Source organism: Haplochromis burtoni, unplaced genomic scaffold (assembly GCF_018398535.1).
Source record: "Haplochromis burtoni strain Fernald_Lab_line unplaced genomic scaffold, NCSU_Asbu1 Contig_537, whole genome shotgun sequence".
In the NCBI taxonomy this organism is placed as follows: domain Eukaryota; kingdom Metazoa; phylum Chordata; class Actinopteri; order Cichliformes; family Cichlidae; genus Haplochromis; species Haplochromis burtoni.
The window spans coordinates 94,530-113,757 of record NW_024582898.1 but is presented as its reverse complement, the minus strand read 5'-3'; the positions used below and the strand labels follow the sequence as shown (position 1 = coordinate 113,757).

The window sequence follows — 19,228 nt, the reverse complement described above, 5'->3', positions numbered from 1 at the left end:
TCTGTATCAGAGGAGAGAAAATGGCCTGACCCTGCTGAAAGTGATCCATTATAGTCTGGATGTGTAAAACCCAGCAGGCAGCGACGTCCGATATCTTCATGAGATCTTATTAGGAATCCATTTCAGGAACCAGGTCGCCCCCTTCACTGCATCTCAGAGCGGCGTTAGTCAGCAGCATGAAGCGGGTTAAGGAAGATTTCAGGCAGCAGTGGCTTTTAGGTGAGATGTGTCCTCGAAGCAGAAAATTGTGTGAAGTTATCAGATTTCCGCAGAGCTGATAGAGAAGCTGGTGAAGCTTAAAAGACATTCAGCTTCAGACAGTTTTAGGAATCAATCAGCTCAGGTTGACAGAGGTCTGTGTGACAGTGGCTTAATGTCAGATTTCAGTCCTGAACACCAGAACAGTGTCAAACCACCCAGATTTTTATTAGCCTTCTGAACACTCCCTCCTCACAGAGGGTTTTGTGGCAGCTGTTTGGACAGCACTTACACAGGCGGCGTCTCTGTTGTGACAGTGTGTTTATCAGGCTAATTTTTTAAGTATGGCATCTTGTCATATTTCTTGGCTGACATAACTTCATATGGTGCTGTCAGGACATGATTTACAGTGTTGTGTGGCCCCCCTGCTGTGCTGCTCTGTTGACATATTACACAAAGTTTCACTCAAAACACAACTTTTTTTCTGCTAATGAGACATTTTTCCTCTAGTGCAGCGGTCCCCAACCTTTTTTGCGCCACGGACCGGTTTATGCCCGACAATATTTTCACGGACCGGCCTTTAAGGTGTCGCGGATAAATACAACAAAATAAAACTAGTACCGGTACCGAAAAAAAGAAGATTTATTCATAACACATGTGAAAAGACCCAGGAAAACCAAGTAAACGATAAAAACGATAACAAAATAATGCTGAAAACCCTGAAAACCATACATTTCACACCTGACCTCAACTCTCGCGGCCCGGTACCGGTCCGAGGCCCGGGGGTTGGGGACCGCTGCTCTAGTTCACTCAAATTCAATGAAATATTGATGATTTATGTCAATTTTTTAATAATAATTTTTACTTGCCCACTGATGTCTCAAAGGATTTTAACTTTCTCTTGGTTCAGACCATAAAATCCATAAAATCCACGTGCACAGGTCACCTGATATGCACAGATCACATCACCTGTGTTCAGACACTGAATGGTTTTAGCTTCTATGGTGTATTCAAGTGCATCACATCAGCTTTCACTTTCAGATCATATAGGTTTCTCTCCTAATGCACTACTTTAGTTCTGTTCTTTATATCCTGGTCTCAGCAACAAAAGAAAAAGAATCTTTGATCATGTACTGTGCTGCACACAGGCTAGTGTTGCATAAAATTAACTACAAGTAACAAATAAAAATGAAAATTTGCAAATAAACTTCAGTTTCCCTGAAAATCTCTCGCTCAGCTCTCCCCTCTGCAGTGAAGAAATCTCACTTTGAGAAAAAACATGTTTTGCTTTAGTTGCCTCTTCAGCTCAGCAGCTTTCTGCCTCGCGTCTCCTCCTCCGTGGCTCTGCATCTCTGCTGGTGCGTGGAGTTGAAATGTTGTTTGAATACAGAGCCTGTGTCGTGGTGGAAACGCAGGCCTCCCTTCACACACGCTTCTCAGTCTCCCATCTTTCTTTAAACCGCCTGCCCTCTGCACCAGTCTTTTTTTTTTTTTTTTTGCCAGTTTGTGTTCGTAAGCTTGGGTGCTGGGAAGCTGAATCCCTTTGTTTGGTTTGTTGTGTTCCTGTGCAGACCACAGCTGAGCTTAGGTGGACCAAAATGTGTTAGCCAAAAAGGGATGTTCCAACTGGATTAAAGCATACAGAGGGCTGTGTTTGGCCATGAGTTTGACACTTGTTTTGTACAGATATTCAAATGGATATTTTTAGCCATGGACTGCTCGTTAAACAAGACATTTAAAGATGTCTGGCTGCTTTTTCTGGTATTTTATAGACAGTTTAATCCAATAATTGCTAAAAAAAAAAATAAAAATCAGCAGATTAGTTGACAGTGAAAATAATAATTAGCTGCAGCCGTAAACTAAACGGTCTTGGCACTGATGGCTGCAGCCTTCGGCCTCTTCACTCCTCCTCCCCCTCGCTCTCAGAGTCTTGTCTGTCAGTGTCACAGTAATTAAATTGGCCCTCGCTGGGACCATCGTCTCCGGCAGCCCTCATCTGCTTCCAGTTCAAAGGAGGTGACGGAGGCAGAGATAGAGGAGGATTAATACTGCTGGCTGTTGCCACGCAATTATCTCACCACCTCCCACCACACACACACGCGCGCATGTTGGGTTTTACACACACACTTACAGTGCTTTAACACCTCCCCCTGTCTTCCTTCCGGCACCTGTCCACCAGCACCTCCACATTCGTTTTCTTACACCTCGTCTGCATCCATATTCATAGAAGTCGCACTCAAGTCTAAAGTGCCTGTCAGAACCTTTCAGTAATTACACACAGTGGCTGCAGAACCAGGCGGCTGCACACTTCACAAGCCTCAAGTGTCCCCGCTGTGACACCTGTTACACAAAAGCTGAAATCTGTGGGTGGCCATATGCAAATAAATGATCACCTCGGCATCATCGATAACTCTGTAGTGTTTCTCAAGAATCTGAAATTACACATGAACGTTTCTGCCGGCCCTCTTCCTCTTCAACTTTGCCCAGTCCATTAACCCTGCGTTAGATTTGAATACCTGTAATAATGGTACAGGTGGTGACAGCTGTAGCCTTGAAGCTCTAAAGCATGTTTTTTTGTTTTTGTTTTTTTATAAAACTACAAATTAAAACTCAGATGACAAGAATAATTTTAAAAAAAATCTAAACAGGTAACAGAATGTTTCTATGTGGATTTACTCGCTTTTGTGACGAGCCCCAAGTGGTCATTAGAGGAACAGCATCTGTCAGTCAGAGGAGCCATAACTTCTAGCCTTACCAGTATAACTCAAGGAAGAGTGGACACTATCCACAGAGGCCAAAATGGTTGTTTGTTTGTTTTAATACCTGCAAGTTCATCTCTGTTTTAGAGTTGTACATTTTAACATACAAGTCTGTGGGTTTGACTCCGTTTTGAAGCCAGGCTCAGGTGGCCCTAACAGGAACTGCACTTTTTGGAAATTGATTTCATTTTTCTGCCCCGGATGTTTCCACTTGGTGACATCTGTTATCACCTCTCTATGAAACCCTGCAGGTTGTTTGAACAGTTTATTTTTTATTAAATTCATAGATTAATAAATAGAACTGACTGGATAAGTCCACGTACATGGATCTGTCTCCATTATGTTGTGCACACGTTTATGTAATGAGCATTCGTCAGTTCCTTGGAAACAACCAGCACCTGTTTAATTGATCAGTTTTCCTGTGGGTCCAAAGAGTTTTTGTTTTTTTAAAGCATCTTGTTGAACTTGATTTCAGACTATGATGTTGTTCCCATTTCTATATTAATATTAAAAGTTTGACAGCTGACAAATGTCATTTGGCTTCAGTTCTGTCCTTTATAGATCTTTTTTGTTTACAAAGTCAAATCTTTTGTAGCCTCATAGCACAGTTGACAGAGTTGGACTAAAATCTGCTTATTATTAAAAATGCTTATTATTTGGCGACACTCAGCACTTGTTTTGTAATGGATGTCACCAGGAGTGAGGTTTCATTTCCAATTCATCAGTGAGATATTACTGCTCAGGACTCCGGGGAGGCAGCTCATCTCTCGTCACTGTGTAGGTGTGAAGTGTCGCTGGCTGAAGTGTCAGTGGTGTAACACCCGGACGGTGTCATTCCAGTCCCATCAGCTAGCTGCTAATAGGAAAGAAGCTGGGCCAATGAAATGGCTTCTCTCACTTCCTGCTTGTGGAGTCATGAGGTCTCTGTTTCATTAATAACATGTGCATCTCTCCTCTTTAAGTGCTAGACTGGAGGATGACCGATCCAAACCATCCCATGAATGCTCTGATGCGTCTGAACCAGATCCACCCGGGCCTTCAGTACCGCCTGCTGTCCCAATCCGGCCCAGTGCACGCTCCAGTCTTCACCATGTCCGTGGAAATCCAGGGAACCACATACCAGGCCACAGGGAACTCCAAGAGAACCGCCAAGCTCCAAGTAGCTCTCAAGGTACCAACACAGTTCAAAGAGCTGCATAAAAGTCACAGAAGTCTGGGGGTTGTATTTTAATGAACCTTAGATGGGTTGTCTGATAGTCATCGGTTAGCAAATGTCTTCTTTGGGACATGTAAACACCTCAAAATCCAGAGTATGATTTGTGCTTAATGTTTGAAAGCTTCAGATTGAGACAAACTAAAATGATGAACATCACTACCATTTAATTCTGCTCAGGGTCACGATGGGCTAGAGCCTATTCCTTTAGATACTGGGTTAACTGGGTTATCATAGATAGACCGATTGATTTATAGGGACTTGGATTCCACAGCACTAGCTCCATAAACACTTAGACACAGACGAGCAGATACAGAAAGATTAAAAAACAAAACAAACAGGAAACATCACAGAAAGTGGATTCGAACTGTCCTGCAGTTCTTTTAGGCTCTAATTTCAAATTCTAATACACATATGAGTTTTCAAACTGCTGAAAACTGTTTTATAATAATAATAATAATAATGGATTGCATTTATATAGCGCTTTTCAAGGCACCCAAAGCGCTTTACAATTCCACTATTCATTCACTCTCACATTCACACACTGGTGGAGGCAGCTACAGTTGTAGCCACAGCTGCCCTGGGTCAGACTGACAGAAGCGAGGCTGCCACATCGCGCCATCGGCCCCTCTGGTCAACACCAGTAGGCGGTAGTGTCACAATACGGCTGGGTGCAGGCAAGAGTAGGACCCAAAACGCAAACTCACAGAGTCAAAAGGTAAACTCAAAAAACACAGCTTTATTGCTGGCGTGGAGTGGGACATGAAAAACAATACAAAATAAACTAAACTGGGAAAACTAAAGCACAAGGAGCCACAGGGAAAAATCACACCGCTATGATGGAGGACGCAACACTGACAAAGAGAAACATGGGGCTTAAATACACTGAGGGATAACGAGGGGGAATGAGCCACAGGAGGAGAGCACAGCTGAGAGCAACCAAGCAGGACGAGGCAAGGACGCAAAACTAGAAACACCCACATGAGACATGGACCTTCAAAGTAAAACAGGAAACACACTGACCGAATTCTAAAACACGCAAACTTAACAGCAACTGGGGGGGACAGAACATAGGGATCTGAAACATGGAACAGAAAGGCACAGTAGATCAACATGAACATAACAACGCCACAGGGGAAGAGTAAAACTGACCACGATGAACACAGAAACACCAGACCTCTTCACAATAAAACAGGAAACATAATGAGACGTAGACATGACAACCCAAACTTCACAATGTAAGACACAGACATGAAACACATGAAAAGCAGGGGAGATTTACCATAGTTGGAAACACGAGGGGAAAATAATAAGAACTAGAAACACTTAAGCATGATAACAAATGAACTTAGGAACCTGAAGGGCTTACATAAACTAAAACATCAAAATGAACTAAAACTCAAAACACTGGGTCATAAGACCCAGGACCGTGACAGGTAGGGTAAAGTGTCTTGCCCAAGGACACAACGACCAGGACAGAAAGCACAGGGATCAAACCGGCGACCTTCCAGTTACAAATGCACTTCCCAACCTCCTGCGCCACGGTCGCCCCCCGTTTTAGTCTTCTAAGACTAAAAAGAACAAGAGAAATCATGAGAACAAAGGAAATCCGGTTTGTCGTTAGTTGCAGAAACTCCACTAAAAGCAAAAGACATAAAAAATAAAGGAAGAGCAGAATAGGTCCACTTTAATATCAGCACAGGTATCAAGTTGCTTTCTCTACTTTTAAAATTATGACATCTGTAAGTGAAGCAAGTAAAAGGGGGTTCAGAGGGTTAACAACACCACTTTAGCTTCCAGTCCTGTGTCTGCCTGTTAGTTTGGTTTGTCAATAATTTTGTACTCAGGTGTTTAAAAGCTGAACATTAAGTTGGACAAAGAAACAGCAGCTGAAGTTTTCTTCTAAATCGATACGAGAACACACAATGTTCTTTTTGTGACAAATCTTTTATTGAACTAGAAGTTTGACTGCTCACACTTAGTCTTTTTCACACATATTTATTCATTCAGTTGCACTTTCACACTCCCAGCACAGCCAGTCTTTCTGTTCTTGTTGTTCGCTTTGCAGCCTCACTGCAGCAGCTGGGGTTTGAGTGCCTTGCTCAAGGACAGCTCAGTGACAAATGATGGATGCGAAAGCGTGACTCATCTCCCATTTGCGGCTGTCAGGACGTCACAAAAAGTTTATCCGCTACTTTTGTAATCCGATGACTGTCGTGTTGAATGCAGCAGGAAGTCGTGCGGTGATGAAATTTAAATGAACGTCCTCTGGCTGTTTTTGTTTTCGCTGCTGTCGTCCTCAGGCGCTGCAGGCTTTGGGCTACGTGCTCGGCAGCGATGGAGACGTGGACTCGCTGAGTGCCGACGAGAAGTCAGATGGCGAAGGGAAGAACGACAGGATGTCCACCAGCTCCAGCTCCACCTCCATCACCTCCTCCACAGACACACAGGAGGTGAGGAACGAACACACACACACAGACTATGGCCTTTTGTGAAAGGTTCTTCCTGATTACAACACATCCATGAGGTTCATTAGAGATTCAACACAATAAAAATTCTTCTGCAGATTTTCGGTCGTCCTGATTACAAAGGCTGGAAACCTTGGATTTAAACATGTTCTGTGGAACTTTCTTTTCATGTATTACTAATTTTTTTTTCCTGTCCTTATGTGAACAAAAATGTAACCTTCCCCGACTCTGTTGCCTCTGAGAGCCTGAAGACTGATTTCTATGTGAAGGACAAATTTTCTAAAAATCCAAAAGGCCGTCATGTTTCTACTCACTCCCGGATACCTCAATGCCTCTCTTAAAATCACCACTAAAATTCATTTCTGTTTTATTCATATGGCACCAATTCACAGCAGCAATCACCTCAAGATGCTTTCATCATAAAGTAAAATTTTAGAAAGAGGATCCCCTCTTAGGGGCAATTGGTGACTAGGGGAAGGAAAAACTCCCTTTTAACAGGAAGAGACCTCCAGCAGAGTGTGGGGAGAGTTTGGGTTTCACAACCACACTTAACTAATGTTAGGGATTACCCTGAGGCCAGCAAAACAGAAACATGTCATCAAGTATCAATAACATGAGCAGCGTGAAAGCAAGTTTTGCTTAATCATCTTATTAGTTCTTATATCTGTAGCTCCGTTTGTCCCCTGCAGTCCCTTGGTTGTTGAGGTTGTCTCCTTTTTACTTGTAAGTGTGTGTGTGTGTGTGTGTGTACAGTAGGTTTACATACTTGCACACTCAATGAGAGTGAGACTTCACAGTCAGAGCCGCCCCTCGCTCGTCACGTCCGGCGTCAAACCACTGACAATGGCGATGGTGAAAACACTCAACTTGGGACTTCAAAAACGTTTGTCGACCTCACAATGGTTATGCCCGTGTTTTATAAAGAGCAGACGACCTTGCTTGTAGGTGTTGTGTGTGAAATATTAATCTCGATAGGTTTACAATCATTTTTTTAAAATGACAGATACAGCCATTTAAAATTGCTGCTCGGTCAGAGCTCAGCTGCTGGGAGTCTGGCGCCATATAAATAAAAGTTAATTGAATTTCATTCTTTTGATAGCTTTCATTGTAAACCTCCTCATTCGTTATAATATAAAAACTCAAAGTTGAGTTTTGAAAATGTAAAATAAATAAAAGTCAGTTTGACCATTCAGACATGTTATACTGCAAATCACCGAAACTATTTCCAGTAAGCATTTCTTCATTCATCCATTTCAGTCTAATCTAATAACATAAAAAAATAGATACAATTTAAAAGAAAATGAAATACAGTGAAATAATATTCTTACACACAGGTTTCCTCATAGATCCCAAACCAGATGTGGAGGTTATTTCTGAGACTGGTAGAACCTGATTTTTCATTTAGCCAATGGTTTGCTGGGTTATTAGTTCATCAGACCATGAAGAAGCATGAGCTTCATTTTATTCTGTTAGGTTGCAACTTGATATTTTGATTTATTCTTTAGATTTCTTTGAACTCTTCTTTAAAGTATTGAGCCAGACTTTCAGATAGTTTTTCTTTTTTTTAAGTGCTCTCCAAGTTACATCAAGATGTTTCAAAGTTGTTATTTGGAAATACTTTTTTAAAATCATTTTCAGTCGTGTCCTCAGAACGTTTTTTCAAGCTCTGTTTTAACCTTCCAGTCATAGAAATTAAAGTGTGTTAGATCAGTGTTAACTTGATAGATGTGCATGGGTGTGTGACTATCAGTGGGCTGCGTTTTATGTGGGCTGGGATGATGTCTTTGAAAATGTGAGCAAAAACACAAAGAACCTCATAATATAGGCTGCATACCAAAAACTTATTACTATGTGAATTCCATAAATTTTAACATATTGAATTATTAAAGTGTTTATTTTTATTTGTGGTCAGGGTTCAGACGGGCCCTGGGGTTTCCTGTAAATTTTGCGTGGTTTATTCCCTACATTCAGGTTGAGGGGTCATATGATGATGATGCTTTGATTGAACAATCCCAAGAACCAATATAGAAAAAATAGAATTTTAAAAATGATATTAGCTCTCAATAATCAGAATTGCATAGTTTAAAAAAAAAAAAAAAAAAAAGGTAGCCTGGTGGTGCTGAGAGCACAGTCTGCATACTTCATTAAGCCCAGGATGAACGCTAATGACTGTTTTGGCCTACCTGTCAGCACAGAGTTTGTGCACTTATAACTGTCTAACCATCTAACTAACTAAATAAATAAATACATAAATACTGCGGGCTGGACACTTATTTGTGGGACATACGCCCGTTGTTGCATTTGTTGCGTCTCTTTCACAGCACAACTCCCACTAGGGCTTAAATACCTGGGAACTTAAACTCTTCAAGGAACTTAAAGAAGTCCAGTCGCTTTTCTTTCTAAGCTCCTTGGATACTTTGATACCTTATTTATCTCAAAAGTTGGGAAATGATTTTGTTACAGAGTCTTTTAACAAAATAGGTTAAGTAGATCAGAATACATTATGACAGGCGCAAAATATCTCACTGCATAAAGAAAACAGAAAAGAAGCAGCTTAGTAAAGATGAAAAACAAAAAGACTACATTTTCTAATTAGCTGTAATAGGCATTTGTATCTGTAAGCTGTGCAGCAAATACTGAATATCAGCAGCTTGTTCTTTCTCACTCTTCCAGCATGTAGGAGGTATACCTGATGTGAACGGGCTGCTTAGATAGCTTGTCTTACTTTGAGGAAACATGAGCTCTTGAGCACATTCGGGGGATAAACCGGATGTAAAGCCTGCAGCTGATTCTCTCTCTCTGCATGCGTCTGCAGTCTAGAGCTCCTGGACCGATCCTGACGGCAGGAGGTAAGAACCCGGTGATGGAGCTGAATGAGAAACGCCGCGGCCTCAAATACGAGCTGATATCGGAGAGCGGCAGCAGCTACGACAAACGCTTCATCATAGAGGTAGGAAAACAAACACACCTCCACTCACTGCTCCGCTCTGTCCCCGATGTCTTCTCTTATTAGGAGCAGATGAACGACAGAATGCGTTTTATGTTCAGAGCTTCCTGTATATGAAAACAGCTTTAAATGCCAGCAAACGCAGCCGAACATGAAACTAGTTTAGTCCCTGTAAAATCGCTGCTGTAGTTTGTTTTCTGCTTGCTTTTTAAGGCTATATGTTGTTGCAGTGCTTTATGCAAGAAGCTCTGTGTTTCTTTATGTGGCGATGATTTCCTTTGGCATTAACAACAAAAGAGCTGCATATGTAGATGTCTTATTAAGAAACAAAGGTGCTCCAGAGAAGATGTTAACGACAGGTGTGGGACTGAATTACTTGTATCACATAGCAGTTAATGTAATTTCCGGTTTCTCCCTTGTCGATTAAGTCATTATTAAAACAAAAGAAGAGCTTTTTCAAAGCGGTGCTTCAGGAAAAGAAGGTTGTTTTTGACTTTTTATAGATTAAGCTGGTTGGCATAATCTATAATAGCATGGCATAATTTATTAGATTTATTGTAACATTGATAATGAAAATCTGTATGTTTCTATTATATGTAAATATAACAGAAAAATGTAAATTTAATATGTAAATTTGTTTTTTAAATTTTAAGAAAATTCATTTATCTTAAAAAACAGGGCCTTAACTGGTATTAGAGTCTACAGACATCAGGCTTAATCATGCTAACATGCTTTAAAAGGGGATTTAAGGAAGCAGGAGTTAATTGTTTTAAATAAAATTCTAATATTGCAATTTAAATGTTTGATAAACAGTTTACTGCACTGTATGTTTGCTAGCAACAAAATAAAGAAATGCAAATTCAATGAGAATCAGTTATTTTTAATCTAAGTAGTGCAGCTGTACTGAAGCCGTGTTGTGTTTTGCAGAATGTGTTTTAAATTTTTACATGATGGGAATCGAGGCAGCCTGCTCAAATTCAAGTATTTTGATTTTCTTCTTTCTTTCAAACATAAACTTTTTCTCTAACCATCGGGGAACAGCGTTTTGTTCTTATTAATAAAGTTATTGTTGAGTCGATCTTGTGCACAAATCTAAGTGGTTTTTTTGTTCTTCTTTGTCGTCTTGAAGACTTCAGTCTTTAGCAGGAGGAACCCTGTTAATATGAGCTCTCATCTCTGTGTGCGATAACAGGTTGAGGTAGACAAGCAGGTTTTTCGGGGAACGGGTCCCAACAAGAAAGTAGCCAAAGCCAGCGCTGCGCTCGCCGCTCTGAACAGCCTGTTCTCCGGCTCTAAATCTACGACCAACAAGAAGAAACGGCCAAACCCTCCAGTGAGTAAAACATTAAGGTTCTCAGAATGACTTTCAAATTAACGTCCTGCATTGTGTTTGTGTGTGAATTGGTGTCAATGTCTGGGAATAATGCCACGCTTTTAGGGAATTAAAGGTATAAATAGAGTTGAAATAACAGGAAACTGCCCACACTGGAAACCAGATACTGACAGATGAGACAAATCAAAGAGTTTTAAACTTAAATCAGTCTTTTTCCTTTTAGCAGTTAGATCAGGATGTGAGTAAAATGTTAATAAATTCCCAGTGAAAGAAAACATGTATTGTTCTTACTGTGGTCTATTTTTTTGTACAGCCAAAGCGACCCGTGGCTTCGGTCCTCACCCTCCCAGCCCTCGCTGCCAGACCTCCACGGGTCCCCATTATCCCCAGAGCTCCCTACATCAGCACCCCACCCGCACATGGATACATCCCACCAGGTGAGTCACACAGCAGTCACATCATTGTTTAACATGTCCGTTACATATACCAAGGGGAAAATTAATAAATCAATACTCCTTCATTTGACTGACTGTTATTAAGCTGTACAAACCTGCGTTATACTGAATGATCTTTAATTCAGTGCTCAGGATTTACACCAGAGTGTTGTTAGCCTTCTGTATAAGAATCTGGAAATAAAATCAGTCCCCTACAAAACAAACAACCTTTATTTGCCACATACACAGTTATGCAGGGTACAAGATGTAGTGAAATTCTTGCGTCCGAGCTGCAGACATAGCCGCGCCATTCCCGGGCTTGGTTTTAAGCATGGGGGGTCTAGCCAGGACCCTTACTGGATGGTGGGAACTGAACTTGTGACTCCTGCTCCAAAGGTGTGTAGTCTTACCACTACACTATCCAGTGTCCAGGTCCAAGAGAATGGATCAGATTAGCACCAAATATTTACCCAGAATAAATTCGAAGGACCTATCTCAAGTAGTTTTCTAGATAATGGATCTAGTGCTAAAAACACTTAACAACACCTCACCCTGATTTATTTATTGGAGAAAACTAATGACAGCCTGGACCCAAAATTTTGTATAATTCATATTAAGACATGTCTTTCCCAAGATTTATTTCAGGCAAATTCATCTTGGTCTGGTAGGATTATTATTTTTATTTGATGAACTGACATGACCCTTGTGTCCACCAATTACAGTAGATTAGATCTTTTTTTCCCCCCATTTGAGAGTAACTTTAGCCATAATTCGGTGCTCTCTCACTGGTAAATACACACTCGTGTTCCATCTGCGCCTCACAATTAAAGCTGTAGCAGATTGATAGTGCTACATTAATTGAGTGCAACATTGAATTGCCCCCCAGTGCTGTACAAAGCTGCTCAGATTAACAAAGTTTCTGGCGAGCTTCATAATAAAATGGCAGCTGAGCAGACAATCTACAAGGGAAAAAGGGCTGGAAGCACAACAGTTTTTAATATGATTCAACATAGATGTAGGTGAAAACTATTGCTGAGATGATAATAGATTACAAAAGCTGTGGGTGATACAGGTGTGTGTATATATAGGTGCTATTTAATGATAACATTTGATTTATTTTACCCCCCGCAGGTTTTGGTGCTCCTTATGGTTACAGCCCTGCAGGCGCCCTCCCTGCTTACGGTAATTTCCCAGTTTCACTTTCGATCCTTAATCCATCCATTTAATCTATTCCATCACCCCAACATTTGAGTTTCTTTTTCTTTCTTTCACTCTTCCTCAGGTTTTCCCTCCAGAATGCCCTCAGTAGTTGTCCCAGTCATCAGAGTTCCCACAGCATACCCCGTCACCCACCTCTACCCCTATTAGGACTCTCCCTCACCCACTTCACAGGAAGTCACTTGTTAAAGGAATATCCTGACTGGCTGTGTATTCACGACACAAACCCAACCCTGCAGTCTACAAACCTTTAAGCATCAAATCAGGCAGTGGGATTTTTGTACAGCATTCATCCTCTGGGCTAAAACAGTTTCACAGTCATGTCATTACTATCCATGTGAACACAGAGTTTGACAAAAAAGCTCTGTATCATTAAATCATTACGCAATCAAAAGTTCAGCGTTTAATGAGCAGTGTATGGAAGACTGGTGAGGTAAATATGACAAATTAAACAGCCCTACATGTCCTGCTGGGTAATACATCCAGCAGAGAACACAATAATACAGTGTAGTTTGTTTTTCTTAAAACTTACTAAACAAAAATATATTATCCACTTAAATGTCATTAGTATTATGAGGCGCAATAAACAATAATTAATGACCATGGTTGAGTTTCCTATTGTGGGAATTTCTGTATAGGACGACTACATGATTATCGGTGAGAGTTTATGCAGTGGGGGAAAAAGCAACTGGTTCTAATACATCATCCTACAGTGTTCCTAAATTATTTTAATGATCCAAACATTCTCTGTAGGATTAAATTAACAGGATAGTGATATATTTAGAGGCTCTTATTTTGTTCCCTTCGATCTACTGAAGATGGCTACTGCAGAGAATTAAATATGGCATGAGCATTACAAGGAAGTGAAGTGAGACTACTGAAAATACGATGCAGTAAATATGTAAATAAATACATTAAATGTTCAGAAGGGATCTAAAAATACATTTAACTATGTAATATACTAGCAGGTAGGTTACTTAAAACTAAATGCATAAATTCAGGTTTGTAGGGAACTAAATTAGCAACAACTACACACGGATGATGAAATGGCTCACTAAAACTAACTTTTAGCAAAAGAAACACAGATGACAAAGAATACGATGGAAATATTCAATAAAACATCATCTCTAGGTAAATTATTTATTTATTTAATTTCCCTAAAGTGTCCCAAAGCTTACCATATTCTATTTGATTTAATAGATTTAAAAACAAATGTTTAACTACTCGAGGGAACTAAATTAAGACCGGGTATAAAGTGACTACAAAGTAGCAAACTAAATTTTTTTTTTTTTTTTTTTTATATATATTTTGAAAAAAAGAGAGTAACAGATATTCAATGTGGAAACTAGAGAACTAAAAATAAATCTGGAGGGAACCAAAGACCTTTCAAATCTAAGTAACTACTAAATACCAACAATATGGAGCTATACCGTGATTGTAAAGAACCAAAAGAGCCAACACCACACTAAACATACAATAATTCAGCGTCCCTAATAGAGTAAAAAAAAAAATCAGTTGTTGTAGGGAAATGAATAATTATAAACATACTTTGTTAAATTACAGCATGTCCTTGAGGTGAAAGTGATCAGAGCTTCTTTGTCAAAAGGCTATGTATTCCTTTAACAATCATTCATATATGTGAATGTTGTTTTGTATTTTCATTTCTCTCCGTTTTCTGCAGATGTTTTGTTTCTGTTAGAGAGAAAAAAAAGACAGGTTTACAATATTCGGTTGCACTGAGAAATATTTTCCTTTCGTTTGGATATCGAGTGTCCGAGTTTACACTTACTGTTGAGTATGAGCCATTTTGTGTTGAGTTCAAATAATTTCTTCTCAGAGAGCTGTTTTATGTTTGTAGGTAATATTCTTTTTAAATAAATTAATATTTTTGTCAACAACTGATTAACTTGTGGTCCCCAGTTTGTTGCATGCTGAAATTTCTAATTAGTATATTGTATTAGTCACACTAATTACTCTGTCACAAGACAGGCTTTCTTGCCAAATATGTGAAACATTTTGTTTTTCCCATGCCGATGGATATTCATCGCATTAACCAATGTATGGTATTGCTAAAAAGCCTCTGGACACCACAACCGACAGGCGAACTGGAGGGTGCTGACAGTCCGTGGGTGATACTGGTCACAGAGAGGTTTACAATGCTGCATCAGATCCCGTCTTTATTGAAGCAACGTCTTTGTGATCATTCTCAGCTAGCGGCAGTCAACAACCACCCAGTTTCTAGCAACTAGTGGCAGGGTCGACCCCAACTGCTACTGGGATTGCATATGTCAAAACGTGGGTAAGAAATAATTGTAATGTATTGAACATCCACAGTCAGGCAAATATAACCTGAAGAAACTTTGTCCTGACTTGGGTAATAGAAATGCAAAACATACTCACCTATTCCATCTCATGTGTCCACTAAGAAACCCTTAAACATGACCTCAAGTTTATTATAATTGTTACATCCAATTTTCATAGCTCTGGCTTTTGTTAGCATCATATTTTAAACTTTCAAGGCCAAACACTTTTTAAAATAAAATCTCTGAATTTTTTGATGTACAAACAGATTTTTTTTAAAATATGAAATCTGTCTTTCTGCAGTATTTATCAACTCAAAACCTTCTCATAATTTGAAGATAAAGTCCACCCGGTGCCTTCAGAAAAGAAGCTTTATTATCTTTGACATTAACAAATTTGTCATTGGCTAATTGAAGAATCTCAAGATAATTATTCATTTGAAGCTTCTAAAATTCATTATTTAAGGCTTTGTGTCAGAGGCGTGAAGGTTTTAGTCCTTGCAGTACATACAGAACAGTTGTTAGTTAATTAACTGTTAATATAGCGATAGCTTTAGAGCAGGATAACAGGTATTAATGTGCACAGGTCTTAAAAACAATTAAATTAGATTTCTAAACAATGCTAGTAAAGCCATGTCTGCAGTAATCTCTAATGCTCTTTCTGCCTGACTTTACATCGCGGTCACCAAGTACAAGGCTTTAATAGGTTTCTCTATTTATCTCTAGGTTTCTCTGTTTCCCTGTTTAAAGGGCTTGCATCCATCATGCATGCATTGAATCTACTTAATTCTTCTGGCCTTTAACAATCCTGAGAGCCAATAAAGCTTCCTCTAAAAACAGCAGCACCCTGAATGTTAGGGATCCGTGTCCTGCTCTGCTCATGTTACAGGTTAAATTGATGACACTGGGTGTTTGGTTTGTTTGTTTTTGTTAAACTGACTGCAGAGAGAAGAAAATATCTTAAAGGTGGAGTTTTAATGAACTGCATTAACACCATTTAAAAACCAAAACTGTTGCACTCGATGAGTTTTGATCCCCTGGGGCTTGTTCCAGTGAGTTTAGTTTGATAAACTTGTGATGAAGGAAACTCTGGGTTTTCTGCTCCTGAAGGAGAGCTCACATTCTGGGTAAGTTTCTACAACAAACTCCCCGAGGGCTCCACCGCGAACCTGCTCAGGCTGAAGCAACTGTCTCACATTCATTTCCTCACTCATACAGTTGATCTCCAAGCCCGTATCCTCGATCAACTACAGTATAGAGAAAAGTGCAGTTAGGTTCACTGCTTACACTGAATCAGGAAGAAAACCTTATCGCCACCTACAACATATTAAGACTTTTATTCATACTTTGACTTTACTAGCATAAAGTAAAGCCCTGCATTATTCACAGGTCTAAATAAGCTTCGTTTCTCTTATACTATGCCTCAGTGCAGCTCCCCAATTTATCCTCTGTGTTAATGAGCAGTTCAACTGTTTAACACATCAATGATACAAATTAAAGTCGACTAAAACACAACATTTCCGAATTTTGTGCTGCCTCTGTTTTCTGTGCTGAAAGCGTCTCTCTTGCGACTTCCTGTTTGGAAACTCGTTAAACTCTGGTCAACCAAGACGACCTCTTACGTTCTAATTTAAAAATACTGCTGGATAAACTTCCTGTTTTGATGGTCCCCTCTTCATGACCATCATGCTACAGCTACCTGCGTCTCCACACAAATCTGCAGAATCAGACTGTAACATATGTTTATAAAACATGGGGGTAACTTCAACATCTAAAAAAATGAAGCCAGCCTGGAAGTGCCTGTATTCTTTTCCATGGCCAGCAGGGGGCGACTGCGCTGGCTGCAAAAAAACGAGGCAACTCTCTTGTTTTGTGAGAAAGTGCATTACTACAGTTGTGAAGGAGGATTATCCTAGGTATGCTCATTGGCTAACTAGCTACACTAAGATGAAAATGGTAAAAACACTCCGCTCGAGGCTTCATAGAGACCTCATTAACCATTGGGTGACATAGTAGCTGTGTTCATCTTTTATACCGCCTAAGGGCAGGAACAGCTCGACTAGCAAATGATTTGAACTTTTGAAAAAGTTCAAATCTCTATGATTAACAAGCTCCAGCTTTTGTTGACAGAGGGTGGACCATAACCCTTGACACGACAGATTCAGTGGCTGGTAGGCAAGCTAGCTTTCAGAGACAGTAACCAACTGTGGCCACAAGATGGCAGTAATTTTCAGATTGGATATAGGCTGAGATCCGCTTCAGAACAGCAGCTTTTGGTATGGACTTATTCTTAGTGGATTTATGTTTATCTACTCTCAGAAAAAAAGCCTTCCATTAGCTGATAATGATTATTTCCTAATCATGTTAACCCTGCCTGTCTCCTCTCCGCAGGCGGCCTGTACATCGACAGTGCCTATTACCAGCCGCAGACCATAGCCACACCTATAATCATCCACCTGGGCCCTCAGGATCTTTTCTGACCCTTCCAGTCACAAGAGGAAAGACACAGCAACAAACTCCAACCTCCCGTTGAATCCCTCACCCTTATTAAACACTGTCAGCGCCCCTGGATTACAGCGGCACAGCTCTCCCGGGCTTCTCCTTCAACAGCAGCAATATTGAAAGCAATATAGGAGAAGGAAACGCCCCGGGCAATGCTCTAACAGGTCCAGGTCTGGTTTTTGGGGAACAGGAGGCTACGGTCGAGACTCACTTTTTTCTGTCAGAAAATAATAAAACACGAAGCAATACCCCTGCTGCCTTCGGGAATCTCAGCGTGTCCCAAAGCAGCTCGACTCGAAGCGCTATTTCCAGTCCAGCTGCTGAACTCAAACAGGCCATCAGCACATTCACAACAGTGTGACCTACTGTATGTAAATATGACATTTACTATCTGTACATATGGATGTGTGTGTTTTAAATATATATATAAATATATAAACATGTTAATAGATTTGAATATGTAAAACCCAACATTTATAATCTATCTGAATGTAAATACACTAGTGACTGAAGTAGGTTTGTATTTAAAGCACTCTCAGATATGATATCTATAAATATTGAAACTTACATTTTACAAATTGTCTATAACGCTGTATTGCTATGTTGATTCTATATAATCCCAAATTTAACATTATTGCATATAGTAGATTAAGTAGTAATTTTCCAATCTGATTGTCTTCATGTTTTCCATCTCTGCTGGTATGGTTTAATCAGTGGTTCCCAATATACGGGATAAGGACCCATAAGAGGTCACATGGCAAGTTTTTAAATAGGCAGTTTAAAGAAGTTTATTCTAAATCAACATAATTAAATCCTTAAACTGGATTAAATTTAATTCACATTCACAACAACAGTGGCTTATACTTTGTATAATATTAGAGATAAAACGGCAACAGACAGATAATCGACTATGAGAAACACTTGGAAACAGTGGGAAGGAAGAACTCCCTTTTTGTATACCATCTACATCTATCTATATACGTACCATCTGCATTCATTCAAATATAACCCCAAGTAAATAAAGTAGTGCTCTCAGCGTTAATCTCGTTAAAATGGCGTTAACGCCATAACCGCATTAACGCGGCAAATCTCCGTTAGCAAGTTAGCGTGGATCGCTCCGTGCGTGGGGCCTCACGGCGTCAACACGTTAGCTCGTTAACGCGTTAGCGCCGTGCAGCCCCAAGCACAGAGCGATCCGCACTAACTCGCTAACGGAGACGTTAGCGAGTTAGTGCGTTAATGTGGTTATGGCGTTGACGTCATTTTAACAAGATTAACGCTGACAGCGCTAAAATAAAGTCTCAGCTTAAAAATCAAAACACTCCAAGGGACTCTCGTTCTGAAGTACATCAAAGATGCCTGTTATTCTCATGGCGTGGTCATGTTCAATGAAAATTCTTTGAGTTCCGACAACAAGCCTTCATCAGGAAATAGTACCTCTTTGCTACTTCCACTAATAAGAGTCTTTGTTTACTAAAACAATAGCAAAGTTCCATTGCAAAGCACATAGCTGCCCGGGCGCTGCACTGGGTGAATGGGTTAAATGCAGAGGAGCAATTTCCCTATGGGGACTAACATATACACACAAGCTGGTGTGAAGGATATTCCACCAATAGGAATCTTGGAACCTGGATGAGGCGTACAAAAGGATGTCCACATAAAAAGACATCTTTGGATCAAAAAGGACAATCTACAGGTCATCAACCTGGACATCCAGAACCCATCCGAATTTCAGGTTTTGGAACGGACCACTTCGTTCTTTACATACAAAGAAGCAACAAATAAAGAAGACGTACACAAACACAAGCTTCGATTTATAAATTACAGACCAGCAAACACCTCGGCCTAAATGAGGG

The 19,228-nt window shown here is 40.1% G+C and overlaps 1 protein-coding gene across 3 annotated transcripts in view; it reads left to right on the top strand.

Annotated features, from left to right (window-relative positions):
- Window positions 1-18,449, top strand: part of LOC102306077 (spermatid perinuclear RNA-binding protein) — a 94,484-nt gene extending 76,035 nt beyond the window's left edge. The window contains exons 12-18 of one of the 3 annotated variants that reach the window (XM_042214238.1): window positions 3,920-4,128; window positions 6,474-6,623; window positions 9,454-9,588; window positions 10,778-10,918; window positions 11,232-11,355; window positions 12,484-12,534; window positions 17,262-18,449. In XM_042214238.1, the coding sequence (XP_042070172.1) occupies window positions 3,920-4,128; window positions 6,474-6,623; window positions 9,454-9,588; window positions 10,778-10,918; window positions 11,232-11,355; window positions 12,484-12,534; window positions 17,262-17,350 (899 nt within the window). In that variant the 3' untranslated portion in view covers window positions 17,351-18,449. Of the gene's footprint in view, window positions 1-3,919; window positions 4,129-6,473; window positions 6,624-9,453; window positions 9,589-10,777; window positions 10,919-11,231; window positions 11,356-12,483; window positions 12,535-12,634; window positions 14,469-17,261 lie in introns of those variants that run through there. The other 2 variants (XM_042214239.1, XM_005947645.3) reach the window with 2 other exon arrangements.
- The last annotated feature ends 779 nt before the right edge of the window (window positions 18,450-19,228 follow it).